At 43.5% G+C, this 21,832-nt stretch overlaps 1 protein-coding gene across 1 annotated transcript in view; it reads right to left on the reverse strand.

The window, feature by feature from the left end:
• Window positions 1-21,832, reverse strand: part of SIRT6 (sirtuin 6) — a 1,110,223-nt gene that overhangs the window by 694,186 nt on the left and 394,205 nt on the right. The window contains exon 5 of the mRNA XM_044090601.1: window positions 15,968-16,063. Coding sequence (XP_043946536.1) covers window positions 15,968-16,063 — 96 coding nt within the window. The remainder of the gene's footprint in view (window positions 1-15,967; window positions 16,064-21,832) is intronic.

Raw genomic sequence — 21,832 nt, forward strand, 5'->3', positions numbered from 1 at the left:
CAAGGCATATTAGGTTCATCATAACATTGCAAAATTTCCACTAAAGGGTTATCATGAATAGACATGTCCAACAGAGAATCATCCCCCTCCCCCTACATTAGTAAAATCACACTACTGTTTGTCAGAAAAAAATACCCTAAGATGCATTTTCCTACAAAACCTTTTAACCATAACAAATCTGCCAAAGTTGGTAAGTGTATGGGGACAAATTTAGTACCTCTTAAAAGTAAATTCCTAGCTTTGTTGGACAAATCGAAGTTAATTAAGTTGACAATATTTAGATTTTCATTCATAATACAAAAAACTGTGTTTACACTGCCCTTGTTGGAAACAAACACATTCAGTGAAAACAGTTCTTAAGCAACATACAGAGTCCTTCCATGACTGAGACAGGGTCCAATTCCTTCTTCCCTTTCACGGGTTTCTTCTTCCTCGTCCCTTCGTGATGTTTACTGATGATAATTGTTTGATTAATTTCTTAACTGGTTTCACTCATTTGTATAAAAAGGCTATGGCTTTGATTGTAAAACATTCCTTGAAGGCATTGTGGCAGAGGTACCAAAAGCAGTTTACATTAAATGGTACTGTAGCTTTCCGCTTTGCTCTTGTGTTATTTTTCCATTTTGGAAAAGGAAAGTCAGAAAATCCAAAACTACTAGAACAAGAGCTGTAAAGGGATCTATCAGCTTCTGTTGAGTCTAGATGGAAAATCTCTTCCACATATTCTTACAGATTTTTCTAGTAGATATTTCGTGGGAAGAAATCAGAATCCTTTGGACTGGGAATGAAAGCCTGGAATAGTAGTCACTGAATTGAAGAAAACATACAGTCAATTTTAGGCCTTGAAGATCTGGGTGAGTCTGCCCTGAGGGATGGGACAGTAGATCTGGAAGTGGTTCCAGTGTCCATGGTGGGCAGATCAGGTGAGACCAAAGGAAAATGAACCAGACCTGTCAAGGCCAGAAGGGAGAAATGAGGATTACTTTGCTCTTCAGAGCCAGTGTGTTTTCTGATGGAATTTTTGATTTTGGGGTACCGAGGGAAATGCATAAAGTAGACCAGGGGGGCCAAGCATGGAGTAGCGCATCACTTGGTGACTGTCCCGGGGGGGGGGGGGAATCAAGGCAGAGAACCTGCTGCATTTGTTGTTGAGGGGTGATGCAAAGAGATTGTAGCAAGGTTGATCCTATTTGAGGAAGACCGTGTTTGCCACTGACTGATTTAGAGAGTACTTGTGAAGGATCAGTAAAACTCTGCTGCGCCTGTCTGTTAGTATGCTGTACTCCCCTGGAACGTGTGTTGCAGTTAGAAAGCGGTTTGCAGATACTGCCCACTGACACACTCCTGCTTGTTGATGTACCATACTACAGACACTATCCATATGGAGAACAGCAGTTCCTAGAGGGGGGAAAGCTATGTAGTGCCTGCAATGCTACAAGGACCACTCATCTCCAGGACATCTATATGCAAGTTGGTCTTCTGAGAAGACCACACACCTTGGACCATCCATCCTAGAAAATGCCCCCCCACCCCATCTTGGAGGTATCCGTGGTTGGCATGGCGCTCGGTAAAGGAAGAACAAAGGGATATCTCTGGCTGACTTTATGGGAATGAAGCCAACAATCTTTGCATACTCGTGAAAACTTGACTGGTTCAGTGGATGATGGTGTAAAGACCATTGGACTGATAGTGTCCACTGTAAGATTCTCATGTGCAAGCACAGTGTAGGTAATAGGGTTACTGTGGCAGCCAACAAGCACAACACCTTGAGCACCAATTTTGCTGAAGGGTCTGGAATTGCTAGAATCTGTGAGATATGTAGCCTTATATTCGACACTCTGTCTGAAGTTAGGTACGCCACAGTCTTGGTCGTGTCCAAATGTGCTCCAATAAAGTTTATGGGTTCCTATCAGTTCGCCGAAACTTCAGCAGTTCGAACACCATATGTTCGAACTGTGAAGTTCGAAAACTGATTAAAGCGAAGCCGCGGAGCACCAAATTCTTTCCCAGGGAAAGAACTCAGTAGGCCGTTTCTGCGGCTTCGCGACTTTCAGCAATGTGGTGGAAAGTTACGAGTCGGGTTCAGGTAATTGTGCGATTGTGCGGACGTTAGCGTTAGGGAGCGGGTTAGGTGGGTTAGGGTGCGGGTGAGGTGGGTGTGCGATAGTGACAGACTTTAGGGTTAGGGCGGGATAGGTGAGTTAGGGTTAGGGCGCGGGTCAGGTGAGTGTGTGATAGTGACGGACCTTAGGGTTTGGGTTAAGGTAAGTGGATAGATAGTAGTGTATGTACAGTTTAGTGTAGGGTTAGATATAGGATTTTTAAGTGTGTGTGTGTGGATTGCTGTTTTTTTGGCATGCTTGTGTTGTGTGTGTCTTTCTTGGAACAGCGATTTTTTTCCCTGGGGAAAAAAAAAAAAAAAAAAAAAAAATCGCTGTTCTAAGCCTTCGATGGTTTTGCACTTCGAGGTTAGAAGTTCGAACATATGGTGTTTGAACTTCTGCCGTTTCGTCGAAGTGATATAGACCCAAAGTTTATCAGTTGAACTAGTAGTAACTGAGATTTTTGCACGTTGACTGTTATACCAAGAGTGGGAGCTAGCTGCAACAGGTAGTCCCTGGCCTGGATGAGTAGATGCCTGGTTGAAGCCACGAGGAGCCAGTTGTCCAGATAAGAAAACATGTGGAATCCCTGCAGTCTGAGGTGAGCTGCAACTACTATCATGCACTGGTGAACACCCTGGGGGTTATCCAAACGGGAGCACTCGGAATTAAAAATCACTGGTTCCCAGCCTGAAGCAAAGATGCAGTCTGGAGCACCTGTCCATTTTTACGTTGTAGTACGCATCCTTCAGGGCTATCAAGCACATCCAGTCATCCATCTTCAGAAGAAGTAATATGGATCGTGACCATCCTGAATTTCTAGTTTTTTTTTTACTTGTACAGAGATGTTAGACCCAAAAACAACCTTAGGTACCCTGTCTTCTTTGGGACTAAAAAAATCCATGAGTAAATGCCCAATTTGATTTCTCAGGAGGGACCCCCTGGATGACTATTTGGAAGCAGTTTTGCCATTTCTATAGCTGTCACCTCCCTCTGGGTGGCACTTCAGGGAGGTTAAATCCCTGCTTGGGGAGACTTAATGCCGTATCCTCTAGATGCAATCCTTTGTACCCGTAAGTCATTTGTGATTGCTATCCAGGCTTCTGGGTGCAAGGATAAGTGCCCCCCAACTACCTCCACAGCAGGGCAGTCAGACAACTTTTCAGGGGCGCTGAAAGGGTCCGTCTAAAAAGGAATCTCAAAACCCCTGATTCTGTGAACCTCCTCTGCCCCAGGGGCGGCATCTACCACCATAACCATTTCCTCCTCTGCTCCTGGGGAAAGTCTCCCTGAACTTCGGAAAAGGACCTTAAGACTTCTTGAACCACAATTTTTCCCACCATGCTGATTCCTGTAGGAGGACTTCTGTGCTGTGGAAAAATGGATTGTGACAGCAGACAAGGTCTTTCCATCTTTCTTGCTATGGGAGAATATGTCGCTAAATGTGAGACCAAACAAGAACAAACCATCAAATGCTGCATTGACAATGATGCCTTGCAGGTTTCCACAAAGTCGGACAACTGCATCCAGACATGGTGCCCAATGGCAATGCCGGAACCTGTGGCTCTTGAGGTGCCCTGTGCAAGGGGGGAAATTAACCTCATGGATGAGCTGGCTCTTGATTGGAGAGTGGCCATTCTGGAGGAAAAGGTCTTCTGTTCCTCAACATACATGGACTCAGGGACAGCGCTAGAGAGTTCCTTGAAAAAGCCCTCTGTAGCCTGGTGAAGTCGGATAAGTAGTTTAGCACTCGCAAAGCAAACATAGTTGAAGTGTAAACCTTTTTTCTAAATCTGTCCAAAGCCCTAGACTCCCTGTGGGGGGATGGGCAGTGGATCTGTCCTGAATCCGCTCTTTTTTGATGGCTGCTGCAACAACCATGACATCTACTGGTGGATCTACTTCAGTAGATTGACTTACTAGAATACTGAAGACCAGAATCTCAAGACTATGTTGTCATAAACAGACAATACTGAACATTCATAAAATCAAGCCTCGTAACAGCAAAACTAAATTACTGAAACTACATTATGTCGAATCCCATAAGACCGAAATTTTAATTGCAGATGTGATGTGACATACCGATCCAGACACCTGTGACTGCTGAAAACAAAATTTTCCAGCAATACTTAGTAAAACCACTCTTGTATGTGCTTCCCATCCTTCATAGTGAATACAACGCAATTCAGTGAACCTTCAAATCTAAACACACATCCCGCAAACTAAAACACTTGTATTTTACATCTTCAGCAGAGTTGCTATAAGAAATTCAAGGGTAGTACAGTTGTGTTTATTTTGCAAGACAAACTCAAATTGAGTATGTCTCTGGAATAGTTTACGGTTTTTGGATGATGGTGGACACCATGAAGACATATGAATAAACCTTGTTTGCTGTAGCATAGACTAGATCCAGGCCTGCTGAATCTAGCTTTGTTTGTATGCTTGTTGTTTGTTTGCTTATTTCCCTGAAAAGCTAATTCCACCTAAAACACGGCTTTTCAGTGCTTCTGTGGATCCCTAGTGATATCTGCATTGCTTACTGTACTTATTTCCTTGTTTCACTTGAAAGAAAGTTACTGTTTGTCGTTTTTGCATTTAAGTTACCTGTAACACATTGCATTTAAGTAACCTGGCACTTGCTTACTAAAGCAATTATATAAGTCAGCACTAAAAAAATTAAAAGCACTACACCCTCACAAACTCCCCTTGAGTACCTTGTTCCCCATTGGCCCTTTTTTCAAGCATGTCCAAAGGTCAGTTGTCAATCTCCTCTCCGGTCCAGCTGGTGAATCTGGGAATCTTGAGGCAATGTTACAACTGCCTCATGTACACAGACAACCCTCTCCTCCTCCCAACAAATTCCAACACATGTGAGAGATGCTACCATATAGCCAAACTGGAGGCTAAGCTCTCTCAACTCAATACTGGTGTAACCAGTCAGGAGGAGAAGGAAACCACACTCACTACAATTCCAGTCTCACATAGACCTACCACGACAGCAAACCAAACACAAACACACAAAAACAAACTCGGAGGCTCTAAATAAAAATCTGCCCAAGCAGCAGAGACCTCCAAAGCAGACACCCAAGCAACCGCTACCCCAAAACAAAACACGTGCAACACATAGCTCACAAAGTCAGTGTGCCGAACTGTCACAGCCCTTAAGGCTAAACAACACACCTGATACATAATAGGTGACTATCATCAGGCACACTGACGTCCCACTCACCAGGCTGAACAAGGAGAAGGTCACGGTGAGCTGCCTGTCGAGTGCTAGGATCCGCCACATAACACAAGCACTCAGGTCACTCCAAGGCAAGTACAAATATGACTCAGTCATTGTCCATGTTGGTGTGAATGACCTGAGATGTACCTCCCTGGACTACATGAAAAGAGACATAGAGGAGCTCTCTGAGCATGTAGCCCAGGCCGGTATGACCCTGACCTTGAGTAGCATCTTACCCTCACCAAGAATGATGCCACAATATGAAGACAAGATGATCAATTTCAACAATTGGCTTAAGTATTGGTGTCATTCAAAGGGGATCCAATGCCTGTCAGCCTGGGATGACATGCTCGACAAGCCACGATGCTTCGCTAGGGACGGCTTGCACCTGTCACCCCTGGGCTTTCGGATATTGGCAAAGGCTCTTGCTACCCCCATAGTGCCTTTTTTAGGCAAGGCTCAAAAGACAAACCCACCTCCATAGGTATCACAAGGGATAAGAAACTAAGAGTAATGCTACTGAATGCCAGAAGTCTAAACCTCAAGATGCACGCACTCGAAACTCTCCTTAGCATGGAGAACATCGATATCTGTGCAGTAACAGAAACCTGGTTCAAGGCTCCCGAGAGCACCCCAGCACTGTCAGGTTATACTTCATACCATGCTTTTCGGCCCCAAAACTTGGACCGAACCACAAAAGGAGGGGGAGTATCAATATTTGTCAAAGATACCCACACCTCCAGGTTGGTGGCACAGCACGAAGCATCAGAGACTATCCATGTGCAACTAACAGTGGGTAAAACTGCCTTCCAGTTTATAGCCTGCTACAGACCACCCTCCCAAACCCAGGAACCCCACTCGGCCTTCCAGAGAACACTGGAAAATATGAAGGTCTCTCCAAACACCATTATATTGGGTGACTTCAACTACCCAAACATAGACTGGGAGCATTACTCTAGCTCCAACACCCTAGCCCAAAGGTTCCTAGAATTTATAAACTCAAATGCTATGGAACAACTTGTTACCACTCCCACAAGAGGGGAAAACATACTGGACCTGATCATCACCAACATGGGGACTTTATGCTCCAGACCAGAAGTGTATCCCTCACTGGTAAGATCAGACCATAAACTAATCTCACTGGATATTTACATCCCGACCCCACCCCTGCCCAGAAAACCACAGTGAAAAACTTCTCTAAAGCAAATTTCACACTCCTCAAAACTGAGGTGGAATCCTTCAAAGCCCCTGGGCCTGTGGAAAATATGGCCCAGACCGCAGAATCCTTTATAAACGCATTCTATGAACACCTTCAGGAATGCATGGATCATGCAATCCCAAATAAAACCAAGACCCAATCCTCCAAAGGCAGACGTCCTGTCTGGTGGACCCCAGCCATAAACAAACTATACAATAGAAGGAGGAAGCTACTACATGATAGAGCAAAATCCCAAAAATGAAGGCATCTCTGATCAGTATTAGCAAAAAACTACAGGCACTCATAAAATCGGCTAAGGCCAGCTTCGAGAGAAAAATTGCACAGGACACTAAGGATAACCACAAGGCTTTCTTTAGTTATGTTAGAAACCTGGGTGGGAATTCCCAGATATGCTCAGAATTAGTCCAAAATGACAAAAAATACACCGAACCCACAGACATTGCCAACATCCTAGCTGACAGGTTCAGCGCAAACTTCTCCCCCCCCCCCAACACCAAAAGGGCAAATATCTATCCCAGCAGAGTGCTGTACCCCTGACATCTCAGATGCTCAGGTAAGAGCCGCCCTCTCCAAAGCAAAAAACACAGCATCAATGGGACCAGACGGTGTCCCAGGCTGCATCCTACATGAACTCCAAGAAGAGCTAAATCCAAACATAAAACTACTGTTCAATCTCAGCCTTACTACAGGATATGTACCCAAAGAGTGTCGTACAGCAACAGTGGTCCCTCTCCACAAAGGTGGTGCCTCAACGGATCCTGGAAACTATCTCCCCATAAGCCTGACTAGCTTGGTCTGCAAAGCTATGGAAAGGATCATCATGGACCTCATAAATAAAGATATTGGGGACCTACAGACACTGGATCCTACCCAGTTCGGCTTTGTTAAGGGCAGATTCTGCCTCTTAAACCTGGTTGATTTCTTTGAAACCGTCACCAAGGCCATTGACGAGGGGAAGGTGGTCCACACAGCCTACCTGGACCTCGCAAAAGCCTTCGATACAGTACCCCACCTGGGCATTATAGATAAGCTTACCAATTTAAATATAAACCCCTATGTCACTAGATGGGTTGAAAACTGGCTCAAGGACAGAACCCACATGGTTAGAATTGCTGGAGCCATGTCAGACTTCAAACCAGTTACAAGTGGCATCCCACAAGGCTCAGTCCTGGGACCTCTCTTGTTCGGTATATATTTCTCGGAGGTACAGGCCAACATGGAAGGACTGTGGCTGAACAAGTTCGCAGATGACTGCAAACTGGGTGCCATAATCGACTCTCCAGCCGAAGCAAGCATCCTCCAATAGGGTCTCATAGAAACAGACAACTGGTGCCAGAGCCATGGCCTCAAGCTAAACACAAAAAGTGTATAGTCATCCCCTTTGGCAAAAACAAAGTGCCCACAAATTACCACATAGGTGGTAATCCATTAAGTACAGAAGAAGTAATTAGGGACCTGGGGACCCAAGTTGATAGCAATCTCTCATTTGACAACCACGTGGCCAAAGTGGTTAGAAAAACATTTTATATAGCCCGCCTAATCATGAAATGATTCACATCTAGATCAGGGGAGGTCATTGTGCCTCTTTACTCATCCCTCATCAGGCCCATAATTGAGTACAATGCCTCTTTTGGGATGTACCTTACCAGACACCTGCAGCAACTGGAAAGACCCCAAAAGTACCTCACCAAGAGGATCAAAGAGCTCAAACAGATGCCATATGCTGCCCGGTTAAAGAAACTCCAGCTCTACTCAGTGGCATACCTCCTGCTCAGAGGCGATCTGTTCCTGACGTATAAAGCGATGTCCAACCCAGAATTAATGGACATGCTGCACCTCAGAGAATCCAAATCCCATTGAGCCACGCGCTCGAGAGACTTGAACCTCAGCACTGAAATAAATAGGACATGCTGGAGGGACAGATTCATAACCCAGAGGCTCCCTTCACTCTGGAATAAAATCCCAGTCCAGGTTAGGCAGAGTCCCTCATTGACTCTCTTCAAGAGGAATCTTGATGAGTGGATGGGAGATCGTAGGTTTACCCCGGGTATCACTTCTGTGTCACTGTTAGACAGAGGCACAGTATACTAACCTTGAAAAAGGGCATAGCAAAATTAATTTAAAATGGGTGGCGAAGCCACACACACTCTGGCTAGGCTTATAAATGCCCTAAGGCAGATAGCCTAGTATGAACCTATGAACCTATAATTCATCTACTCTGGTCTGTTCTGTAGCCAATGTTGACATCAACACAGATAAATCTGTAGCCCATTTCCCTAATAAACGCCATGCTTCCACTGAATTCTGTGTTCGAGGCAAAAACAAAGCATTTAACTCGCATACATTCCATAATCAAATTTGAAATAAAGGTGGAAACCTGGTGACTTCCGTATTCCTAGTAGTACACTTTCTAGGTTTTCCAATCAGGTACCAGTCAGAGAAAGGTTTGATTAATTCTCTACCTTCAGTGGGAAAGTCTTCACAAACACTGTGAAATGCAGGCACTACTTCCTCTTCGGGAAAGTCTTCACAAACACTGTGAAATGCAGGCACTACTTCCTCTTCGGGAAAGTCTTCACAAACACTGTGAAATGCAGGCACTACTTCCTCTTCGGGAAAGTCTTCACAAACACTGTGAAATGCAGGCACTACTTCCTCTTCGGGAAAGTCTTCACAAACACTGTGAAATGCAGGCACTACTTCCTGTTTGGGAAAGTCTTCACAAACACTGTGAAATGCAGGCACTACTTCCTCTTTGGGAAAGTCTTCACAAACACTGTGAAATGCAGGCACTACTTCCTCTTTGGGAAAGTCTTCACAAACAATGTGAAATGCAGGCACTACTTCCTCTTCGGGAAAGTCTTCACAAACACTGTGAAATGCAGGCACTACTTCCTCTTCGGGAAAGTCTTCACAAACACTGTGAAATGCAGGCACTACTTCCTCTTCCAGTAAAAATGCTAAAGCAGCTGAAGTTTTAACTGATAGTTGAAAATGAATAGATGAGTTGTATAGTGCAGCTAACCCTAACGACTGAACGTTTCAGATGGGTTGTACAGTGCAGCTAACCCTAATGATTGAACGTTTCAGATGAGTTGTATAGTGCAGCTAACCCTAATGACTGAACGTTTCAGATGAGTTGTATAGTGCAACTAACCCTAATGACTGAACTTTTCTCTAAATGTTCTGTCCAAAGTGGAAGAAACAGATTTTGGATATAACTCCATTAATGTTTAATCTCACACTTTTCATTGTGGCAATCTCGAAATAGCACAATATGTACCTGAAATTAATTTCAGAACCTTGTCTTCTTCTTTCGGCTGCTCCCATTAGGGGTCGCCACAGCAGATCAACTGTTTCCATTTCTTCCTGTCCTCTGCATCTTGCTCTGTCACACCAACCACCTGTATGTCCTCTCTCACTACATCCATAAACCTTATCTTAGACCTCCCTCTTTCCCTGTTACCTGGCATCTTCAGCCTTAGCATCTTTTTCCCAATATACTCTGCATCCCTCCTCAGCACATGTCCAAACCAATGTAATCTTGCCTCTCTGGCTTTGTCTTCAAACCTTCCAACCTGGGCTGAGCCTCTAATATACTTACTCCTAATACTGTCCATCCTCATCACACAGGGCAAATCTTAACATCTTCAAATCTGCCACATCAAGCTCGGACTCCTGCCTTTTTGTCAATGCCACCATCTCCAATTCATATAACATAGCTGGTCACACTACCCTCTTGTAGACCTTCCCTTTCACTCTTACTGGTAGTCGTCCATCACAAATCAATCCTGACACTCTTCTCCACCCACTCCATCCTGCCTGTACTCTCTTCTTCACCTCTCTTCCACACTAACCATTACTCTGAACTGTTGATCCCAAGTACGTAAACTCATCCACCTTCGCCACCTCTACTCCCTGCATCCTCACCATTCCTCTATCCTCCCTCTCATTCATACACATATATTCTATCTTAGTCCTGCTGACCTTCATTCCTCTTCTCTCTACAGCATATCTCCACCTCTCCAGGGTCTCCTCCACCTGTTCCCTACTCTCACTACAGATTACAATGTCATCTGCAAACATCATAGTCCAAGGGGACTCCTGTCTGATCTTGTCTGTCAACCGGTCCATCACCATTGCAAATAAGAAAGGGATCAGAGCTGATCCCATTTCAAAACCTTGTGCAATAAGTAAATCAAATACACAGTGCCAGATCATGTTACACAATTCTAATGATTTCTTAGACATATGAGAAAACAATCGGGGCACCGATTTACTACATTCCACCATACTTAACTAGCCTGTGAATAATGTATCGTTGTCTACATATTGTACCTTTGCAAAAGTAAGTTCCATCCATTAGCCAAATGGAGGCTCTGCACAGATCAAAAATTGTTCACAGATGTAAACACCACAACTGCTGTATTAGTAAAGTGGACTGAACGACTTCTTTTCTACAAAACAACCAAGTTTTAATGGGAAAGAAGCAACATCTATATTTTCTAATGTTAAATACTCCTCACCGACACCGGTTATATAATTTCTTCTAACTCTTGCAATCTGCTGTAACAGAGCTTTCCTGCTGGGCATAGTTGCTACAAAATCTGATTAAGTGGAAGCCATTACATCACCTTGCTTGGAGTCCCTTTTGACCCTTGAGCCCTGCCCTTTGCTTGCAGTACAGTGCATTACATCACCACCTATTAGACATAGGACACGGAGTGCCTTGACAGTTGCTGCCCTTTGAAGTCAGTCACAAAGCAAGCACCATACATCACCCTATTAGACCGGAGGTCCCTTGACAGTGCTTGCCTGCTTTTTAGGTCGCTGCACAAGCACATTTTTATTTATTTTTTTTTTTTTTAACATTTGTTGACGGGAATGTCCGACTAGGTTCCTCAGAGCCTGTTTCACCTATTAGACACGGAGTGTCCCTTGACAGTGCTGCCCTTTGCTTTAAGTCACTGCACAAGCAGTACTTCTGCATCTCAGAGGGATCCCCAGAATGATTATGTGCTACAGATTTAGTTCATTCTTCTCTGTTAGATACACAAATTGTCACAGCTCTCCCTCTGCACTTATCCCTAGACTTGTACTTAAAAGTCCAGTAATTTTTGGATTTGTAAGCTTCCAACATCAAAACATCTTTTACTTTGAGATTTCATAGTTCCACACACTGCTTGTATGATACCCGGAGCATCGTAAATTACGTCAGCCATGCTGTGATTTTTTTTTTATATCTGGGTACTTTGTACGAGCAGTTAAAGATATACGCCCTTACATAACATTTATATCTCTTTCAAGTTTTCAAGCATTTTATTGGCTTTCTGACCTGTTGAAGTTCGGTTTTGTGAGTTTTCAGTGCTGTGTGTTTCCAGTAACATAGTTGAGATTCTGGTCTTCGTTATTCTATTAAATTGATGTACTGAAGTAGATCCCTACCGGGATCCCTTTCATCCAGTGTAATCGGTCTGTGGGGGCACTGAGTATCTTATCTGGGTATCTTATTTGGGTATGGGCTCTATAATATCTGGTTCCTTCCATGCCCTGTTAAGATACCAATTCAATAAGTGGATCCACAAGATGGGACACTCAGGATGTAAATGGGCCGGTGCCAAAAGCCTCCAAAAGCACCGTCTCCTCTGAGTTAGGGTTTTGGGAGAACTATCCACCTTTCTGATGGAGGATCTCTAAGATGTCGGCAAAGCAGACATCATCAGATGGAGATCTGGGGGACCCCTCTCCTTCCTTGAAGTCAGTGTCAGTACTGACTGATTCCTGGGGGGAATCCAAGTTTCTCCTTTTACACTTCTTCCATGGGACCTCCTCAGTGGGGTGCTCCAGGGAGGTATCAAAAGAAATCAGGGGTTCCACAGTTGGAAAGGGTTGGAGGCTTACCAGGATCAGCTGTTCCAGTGGTAGATGAGGGGTCTCAGTCACAGATCCAATGGAGGTGGTGATTGGATCCGACACTGGGAGAACCAGAAGTCTGGTAGGGTGGGAGAGGAACCTCTCAACCACCTCAAAGGTAGATGGACTACAAGGATCAGAGTCTCACCCTCCAGAGCTGAAGCTGTTGGAGCAGACTTCTTTGCAGCCTCCCAATCCTCCACTCCAAAGAGGGAGTCTGAGCCAAGCTGTCAAATGCCAAGGCTCTGACAGGAAGTGACAGCTCTAAAAACTTCAAAGTCAAAGTAAGCACCCCAGACTTGGCATCTAAGCTTCAGTGTGGAGATGCACTGGGTCCTGTCACTGTTGGTGCCGAGTACATCAGAGAAGTAGTTGGACTCCAAGTAATGACTACTACTGGATTCAACATCAACTCCAAAGCAGGAGGTTGGATCGGAGAAGGAGCTACAAGGCGGAAAGGAAAATATCTGCTCACAGATCCAGAAGGGTAAGAGATGACAACCCCCCCATCTGGATCTGTGCACCTTGAGAAACTTCATCAGTCTATCCACCTCATGCTGAGATAAGCACCAGGAAGACCTGAGAAGATGCTGAAGGTGGTTGGGGCACTATGTTGGGACAAGCTTCCTTGAGAGGAGACATCTCGCTAATACACCCAGCTCCAAATTGACTGGAGAAGCACAGGGAGTTGAAGAGGGAAAGACTAGTAATGTCAGATCTGAGGTTTTTGGAGCCTTTTTTGGCAGCTCAGGGGAACACTTTCCATGTTCCCTGGCCTCCTTATGTTTTTTGACATAGTTCTGAGTCCCTGAAGCAAATGGCACAGAAGAAGCAGGAACAGGAATCAAGTCCATGAGGACAAGCTAGTTCCTACAGTCCATCAGCACTTGTGGGTTAAAGCCCCACAGACTTCACAGAAACTGTCTAGGTACACTGGGGCTAGACAGTAAACGCACTCCCTGTGGGCATCTGATAAGGGAAGCATGTGCCCACAGGAAGTGCATTTCTTAAAACCCAAAGGTTTATCTGACTTCTAAGCCATGATAAACCAAAAACCAGCAGCCACAACTATTAAACAGAGAAAGGAGGGAGAAGGAGAAATAGGAAAGGACCTTATGGCAGAACATGAGGGAAGAAAAACTAGCTACAACAAGCAAAGCTTTTTTTATTCTATATAATTTTTTAGGCTAAGAGGAAAAAGGGAGGAGAGGATGGCAGAAAACAAGGCAACACATAGCTCAAGGCTGATTTATGGATTTTTACCACAAAAAAACTTTGAAGGAGCTCAAGAGCAACGGACCCTCAATACTTGTCAGGCAAGTGGCAAACGAGATCTGAGGTAATCAGGGGGAATGAGGCATTATGGGAGAGAGAGGATGAACTCGAGCTTCGGATCCAAAGTTTGTAAAGTGGCCGAGTCGGGTCAGAGAACTAATGAAAATGACATCAGATCCTTCGATATTTTCCTTCGCCAGATGGGTCTCCTCTTTCCATATAGGAATGACTTTCTCAGTCATCAGCGCTTATAATACACTGTGCCAGGAGAGAAAAGCAGACACACACAGATTGTCGCACAGCAGTTGGTGCCAGGAGAGAAAAGCAGACACGCACAGATTGTCGCACGGCAGTTGGTGCCAGGAGAGAAAAGCAGACACGCACAGACTGTCGCACAGCAGTTGGTGCCAGGAGAGAAAAGCAGACACGCACAGATTGTCGCACAGCAGTTGGTGCCAGGGGAGAAAAGCAGACACACACAGATTGTCGCACAGCAGTTGGTGCCAGGGGAGAAAAGCAGACACACACAGATTGTTGCACAGCAGTGGTGCCAGGGGAGAAAAGCAGAAACGCACAGATTGTCGCACAGCGGTTAGCGCCAGGGGAGAAAAGCACGCACACATAGATTGTCGCACAGCAGTTGGCTGAAAACCACTCCTACTCCTTTTCGAATACATTAGGCTACAGATGTAAGCCTATGTGCAGGCACTCAATGGCCTGCTACAAGAGAAAAGCATGCCTGCACATTGTTGCTAATCCTTCAAGCCTCTGACCAGCATCACCAGCTTGCTTAACTAATTCCTGCATTTAATGGCCTCCACTGGGAAACGGGCACCACAATATACCCAGCACATTCCCTGCCCCCTCCTTCTGAGGAAGGCAAGCAGGGCAGCTGTCGCTTCTCTCCTCACACACATGGCCACTCCAGCATCAGTATCATCACAAATTAAATCCAGGTTGTCTGGGTTGTAGTCTTGGGCGTTATCCCTCTACATTACAGAGCTGATGTACACTTTCTTTAGGCATTTTTGTCACCTTCCCAGCACTAATACAACTGTAATAAGCCATGTCTTGGAAAAGCATTTAAAACTTCTACTTATACTACTTGCACTGCAAAAATCTATACAGCACAATGATGAAGTGTTAGGGATCACATGTGCGAGTGCACTGCCACTAGGGGGGACCTCATGTTAGAGTGCACTGCCACTAGGGGGGAACTCGTGTTTGAGTCTACTGCCAACTAGGGGGGACCTCATGTTCGAGAGCATTGCCACTAGGGGGAACCTCATGTTCGAGTGCACTGCCACTAGGGGGAACTTCATGTTCGAGTGCACTGCCACTAGGGGGGACCTCATGTTCGAGTGCACTGTTGCTAAGGGGGGACCGCTTGTGCGAGGGCACTGCTGCTGGGGGGGGACCATAAGTGCACTGCCACTGGGGGGGACCGCGAGTGCACTGCCACTGGGGGAGGGGGGGATGAGTGCGAATGTACTGCCACTGGGGGGCCGCATGTGCACTGATGCTGGGGGGGACCACGTATCGGCGTGCACTGCCACCAGGGGGAACCACATGTCATTCTGCACTGCCGCCAGGGGGACCGCACGTCAGAGTGCACTGCCACTAGGGGGGACCGCGTGTCAGAGTGCACTGCCACTAGGGGGGACCACGTGTCAGAGTGCACTGCCACTAGGGGGGACCACGTGTCAGAGTGCACTGCTACTGGGGGGACTGCTGTCTAAGTGCACTGCAGCTAGGGGACTGCGTGTCGGAGTACACTACCATTAGGGAACAGTGTGTAGGAGTGCTCTACAGTTACGGAACAGAGTGGAAACCATGTGTGGGAGTGCATTCTTTACTTCTCAGTTTGTAGCAGAGTTTCAGACAGTGCACTACAATTGTACCCTGACTCAGCTTTACAAATTACAAGATCATGTACTACACTGTGACAAAGCCGTCTTATCTTAGTTCTACTAACATCATACCTTTTATATGTGAAGTTTTTAAAGTATAATTATTAATGAAATCACTCAAGGACAGTGTGTTCATCCTGTCAGTCATGCTGACCATTACAATTTTTCTTTAATTAGTACACTTGTATGAATATGGCAATATTCAAAGTATGTGAATCTATCCACTATTTTAAGACAGTCTGTGTATCACTGATGTAAATCAAAATCCATAGTTGAGTTTAGCTACAAAAAAAATAATGGAAAATTAAAGATCACATCTTACCTGCAGGCACGCAGCCCTCTGGACTTGGCAACATCGCACAATCTACCAGTAAGTTTCAGGCCCATGGTTCCTACCACATGGTCTCTCACATACTGTCTGAAATCACAAATACTGTCACTTAAGTAAAAGGTTTGCAGAATTAACTTGCACTTCATTGTCAGCTGTAAAGAAAACATACTTTCAACAGCATCAGATGTGATGCTTTCCCAAAATGTTTACCATCATGTTTCCTGCAACCGAGTTGTACAGCCCTTTCTAGCATATTTGCAGAAGTTACACAAATATGCATTCAGAAGTGACACAGCAAACTTTCCTCTTTCCCCAACTATATGCCATATTGCAAAAGTGATACAACTTATTTTTTCAATCTGCATAAGACAAATTCATGTTTCTTGTAAAATCTTAAATTCTGCCACAGATTGGAATACACTGCTGGAATAGAGTTTTACTAATCAGCAGTACTCGCTACTTTACCTTCACACGGTTTCCTTTTCTCTTTCTACAGCGTTTTACAAAGATTGCTGCCATTCAGATTCATGAAGCAACACAATACACTCCAAATTCAGGAATGAACTTTGTTAAGCACCAATCAGATGAAATAAATGTAAGTAACAAAGTTTTGCTAAATATATTATGGTGCTGTTATGCTCTAATCTTGCAATAGAGCATAAAATCATCCAGTGCCAAGCATTACAGAACAGAGACAAAAAGGTAAAGCTTTGCTGCTCTCCCAGCACACACACATACAAACACAAGTGTGGCACAGTGATGTGCCCAACAGATTTCCAAGCCACTTGGACAGTGGGATACTTTGTGGCGGCACTACGTGTTTTGTCACACTCGTATGCTTTTTTCCATAACTAGCAGCACAGAGCAGCTAAAGCTCCATTTTATTTATTGATATTTGTTTAATGGGAAAGTCGAATTGGGCAGAGGTGTCTTTCTGCAGAGGCTTGGGAAGAAAAGCTCCAAGGTAACAAACTTACTACAACTAATATTTACAATAACAAACTTTAAAGTGAATTCAAAACATAAAACGATAATAAAATTTGGGTACTTCCGTATTATCGCAACCACATTCTAAACTCTGTGACTTGACGATGGCTCGTTTTCTAAACGGAAAACAAATCCCGCATCTGTAAACAAGTCGAGGAAGCCATAAAATAAAACTGTGTTGGATAACAGTAAAATTTTATGGAAAATTCAAAAAAAATTAAAATTCTGTGAAATTTATCTCATTATGTTGCTTTTCTCCATGGTTCTTTGCTGACAAAGGGTTACTGCCTAGTTGGACAATCATGATAAAGAAATGTGAAAGAAAGAAATACTCAAATACATGAAGTGTTCTTGTTTTTTCCTTGTTCACTGTAATGTTGTCATTCTGCTAATGAGAAAGATGCCAGCATTTTTTTGTTACAGCACGGGGTTCTGTACCTCTTAGACGACAGTCAAGGTAGCTGCCATGGACAGAAGGGAGTAAGAAAACAACAGATAAAAACATGCCTGGTTTGGGCGGGAATAACTAAGTTGTTGGACAAAACAAGGAAAAGGTGTATTTCACCTTATTACAATTAAGTACAGCTCCAAATGCCGCTTTCGCCTTCCTGATTAAACATTAAAAATATGACAACCCTGGGGAAGTGTTCTGAGTCTGTACCCCACTTGGCTCACTTTGTAAACAAAAAAGCAATCCTGCTTCTGTAAAGCACTCCAGCCAGCCATCAAATAAAACATTGTTGGATAAAACTTTGAAACAAAAAGGAATCTGTGACCGGATCTTTGTTTCACACAGCTGCTACACACCAGTCCAAGATCGAGAGTACCTGATGTCAGTGTCTACCATCCTAACGTCAAGTCACAGAGTAGTTTAAAATGTGGTTGCGATAATATGCAAGTACCAAAATTTGTACTGGTATTTGCAAACATTAAATTTAAAAAGCCTTGCAATGAAACTTTATAGATAGAAGAGCGGTACATACAAAAGGTAGGAGTAATTTAAGAAACACATTAGAGTGAGGTATTATACAAGATAAGCAAGTTTGAGTTTTAAGAGTAGTGATGGAAGAGTAAGTTGGTTGTGCTAATTAGAAGTAGGTATATTAGCTTAAATAGTACAATAAAGTGAGGTATTAGAAGGGAATAAATAAGATTTAGTGCTTTAAAAGGCTGTATAACAAGGTGATGAAGGATGTTAGGAGAGGCTACGTCCCAGGTGACGAGCTGAGACAAAGCCAGGAGGGAGAAAGAAGTCTTTCAGTAATGGTTTGAGACAGACCTGATTAACTTAAGAATTTTAGTCCAACTTCTAGCTACATTACTGGAACAGATACCAACTCCAGCAGCCATCTGTGGTTTGCTGATGGTAAGCAGATGATTATCACTCGGCTGAAGGGGATGGTTTGGTAGATAGTACTGGAGTAAGAGGCTAAGTGTTGGGCAAGTAAATAGGGTACAGATGAGCTGGGTATAAGACAGGTTTGTAAGGAAATGGGAGCCAGTTTTTAGAGTTAGAGTTAAACAGTGGTGGGTCTGCTATGGTTTTTGGCATAGCAAATCTGGCAACTTTGTTTATAGCATTGTTCAAGTTTAGAACTAAATGAGGCACGTAAGGTTAGTCTTGACATGGGCTCCATGTAGCAGAGATGGTAAGTGGTAGCTAGAGTTACCTTAGCAGAGTTTGTAAGGAATTGCTTTACTTTATGAATAGCACACAGTTTTTAGTGGGCTTTCTTGATACTGTTGTGGATACATAATATCTGTGTAATGCAAAGAATTATGATCTATCACATATAACTCAACTGTTGTGTGGTCTCAATGTGATGTCAAGATTCACCTCTCAAGGTTTGCTTTACTCACCACTCTAGGCAAATTTCTTGCCTTCCACACCTTGGAAAGACAACTGTATCATGAAGAAAGACCTGAGACTTATCCTGTCAGGATGTCATCCTCTAAAATATACATGCTTTCTTTCTTCAATTCAGCTGTGCCTACATCACTTGTTGGGAGCAGCATGCAGCTTTTTCCCTTTTTGATGGAGAGTCACCAGTATATCTACGCACTCTTCAGAGTATACAAAAAAATGAAAGTATTTATGATTGCTCTCACATACTACAGTAGGGTTGCTGGACACTCTGTTTCCCTATGTGTGATGTACTGCTAAAAACGTTCCCAAAGCAAAATAAAATGTGTTATTTTACAAATTTAAAAGTGGTACTGTTAACCAAATTACTTATCTGGTTGCCCTGCCAATCTGTTGCCCTACTGTAAGGCTACACATCCACTGTATCTGGTTGCTAAAATTTAAAATACTCCACTGCAGTTATACAGGAAATACAGGTTTTAATAACTGATGCAGACTGTGTCCCAGACTTGAAAATGGCAGCCACTGACTGCAGTGACTATTCAGTACTATTAATAAATATAGTATGAATCTGTGAAGTTAAATGCTTATTCAGTGTGTTAGTATTGGTGTTTAGTGTAGGGTTTAGTTCCTATTTGTGCTAATAAGGTAGCGATTATCCCTTTGCTAATGTAAAATATTACGAGGCAGATATTTACTGTTGTATCTTGGTGTGACTGCCACCTGCCCTACATCATACATCATACATCTGTTCTTGTTACTAGTGGGGTCGCTATTGATACTTGCTCTGATAACTCACATTTCCAGTAGTAATAATGCATTACATACCATATACACTGCCTACTGTTGACTACTGCTTGCAGTCCTCCTGAGTCTTCAGGTAGGGCCTTAATTAATAATAGGTACCTACACATTTTCTTTTTAATACAATAGCAGTAGTTAGCTGTTTCTATATTTTCTAGCTTCTATATTGCTGAGAGAATTAATAAATGTTTGCACTGTTTTTTTTTTATTTAAACTCTTAAATATTGCTAGATGCATATAATGTATGTCTAACTGCATTTTATTTCTGTCTCTCCCCACTTTGTCCATCTCTCCCTAAAGTACCCTGCTCTCCAACTTGCTGAACCTGCTCTACTCTCCAGAATCTACCCACCTGTTGAGGAAGGACCCCTTCCAAACACCAGCAGTCTCATCATACTGCCTTCTTTTCTCTGTCTCCTCACACCAAAGGAAGCAAGAAAGTATGTGGTGTCCTGAAACCTATTAGTTAAGATCATAATTGTAATTACTGCTTCTGAGGTTATAGAGCATGCCCCCAACCTAAACAGCCAGCAGCCTTTACCCACTATCTATCCTTGAAGACCACCTACAATTTTTTTTCCCACCTCCATCATTGTAACCCCCCTTCTTTTTACCTTTAGTATTTCCTTCCTTAGTCCTAGACCAACTAGCTCCCATATAGAATTGCCTTACATAGACTCCCTCTCAAATACTTCACCCTGGAGTTTTAAATGTCAACACCTACCTATCCTCCCACACTTCACTACCATTGTAGTACTTATCTCTGTACTTACCCTCACCTAACTTACCTTCAGTAGTCAGCGCTTGGCTGATTGTTTTTTCTTGAACTACTCCTTCACTTGTATCTACCCGCTCCATTCGCCCTATGGGCTCACTCCGCTCCCCTACCTTACCCCCAATTCCCACCCACCCCCACTGCATCTAGATTTATTTTTAACCCCATATCACCTGTCCACTCCACACAGCCAATCATCTTCACTCCTCTTACCTCCCATATCACCTGACCACTCCCAGACTCCAATTATCTCCTTTCCTCCCACCTCCCATATCACCTGACCACTCCCGAAATCCAATTATCTTCTTTCCTCCCAAACACACCTATCTTTCTCTCATCCAATTAAAATTATCAACCAAACACAATGACACATACCATGCTCTCCTTTCTTATATGCCTCCTATCTACCCTCACAGCCCTAACCTACACAACGTTCTCACACACATACATTTCATTACCCCAAACCTCCTACCATACAACACAACCCTTCACACCAACAAAAGACCACAAGAGCTTCCCCATATCCCCCTTTCTACTAGAAATTAACAAAATAGTACTCATACTCAACAAGTGCTGTTTAACATCTTTCACTAGAAAGATACCAAACAAACTTTACATAGATATGCTACAAGCAATCAGACGTCATATACTATTAAAGAAATACCTCCTTATCTCTGGTGACATTCACCCGAATCCAGGACCAGTCAATATCATAACCCCAAACAAACACACAACAGACCTACTCATCATAAACCTTAACACTCGCAGTATATCTAACAAAATTACTCATGTACACGCATTCATAACCCACTACTCCCCTGATATACTAACCATAACAGAGACCTGGTTAAATCCCAGCACTAAGAATGAAGAAATTCTCCCTCCAGGATATAACATCATTAGACTAGATAGAATAGGTAAGAAGGGAGGGGGAGTTGCAATTATCTACAAAAATACACTTACTATACAACCCCTGCCAACCCCACCACCAAAATTTGACAATGCTGAAATCTTAGGAATTATGCTACAACTTAATAAAAAGAGTATCAATATTCTCTGTACTTATATCCCTCCAGGCAATAACATTATTAAAATTGAAGAAATTCTGCAATGGACAAAAGACAACCTACCACAAGAGACTATTCTGTTAGGAGACCTAAACACTGATTGGCTAGCCTGCACCTCTAATAACCCCACTTGCCAGATCAACCTCTACGGATTCTCTCAACTTATTCTACAACCTACAAGAATAGATAAGAAGTCCCAAAAAAAATCCATATTAGACTGGACATTAGTGAACTACCCAGAGCAAAACTACCACACAGGTTGTCTACCAGACAGCCTTAGTGACCATCTCCCAACATTCCTCCTACGCAGACGTACCAACATACACAAACCTACTGTCTTTAGACAAGTTAGAAATGTT

The sequence above is a fragment of the Protopterus annectens genome, chromosome 13.part0, assembly GCF_019279795.1.
Source record: "Protopterus annectens isolate FY-2018-M chromosome 13.part0, PAN1.0, whole genome shotgun sequence".
Taxonomy (NCBI): Eukaryota; Metazoa; Chordata; order Ceratodontiformes; family Protopteridae; genus Protopterus; species Protopterus annectens.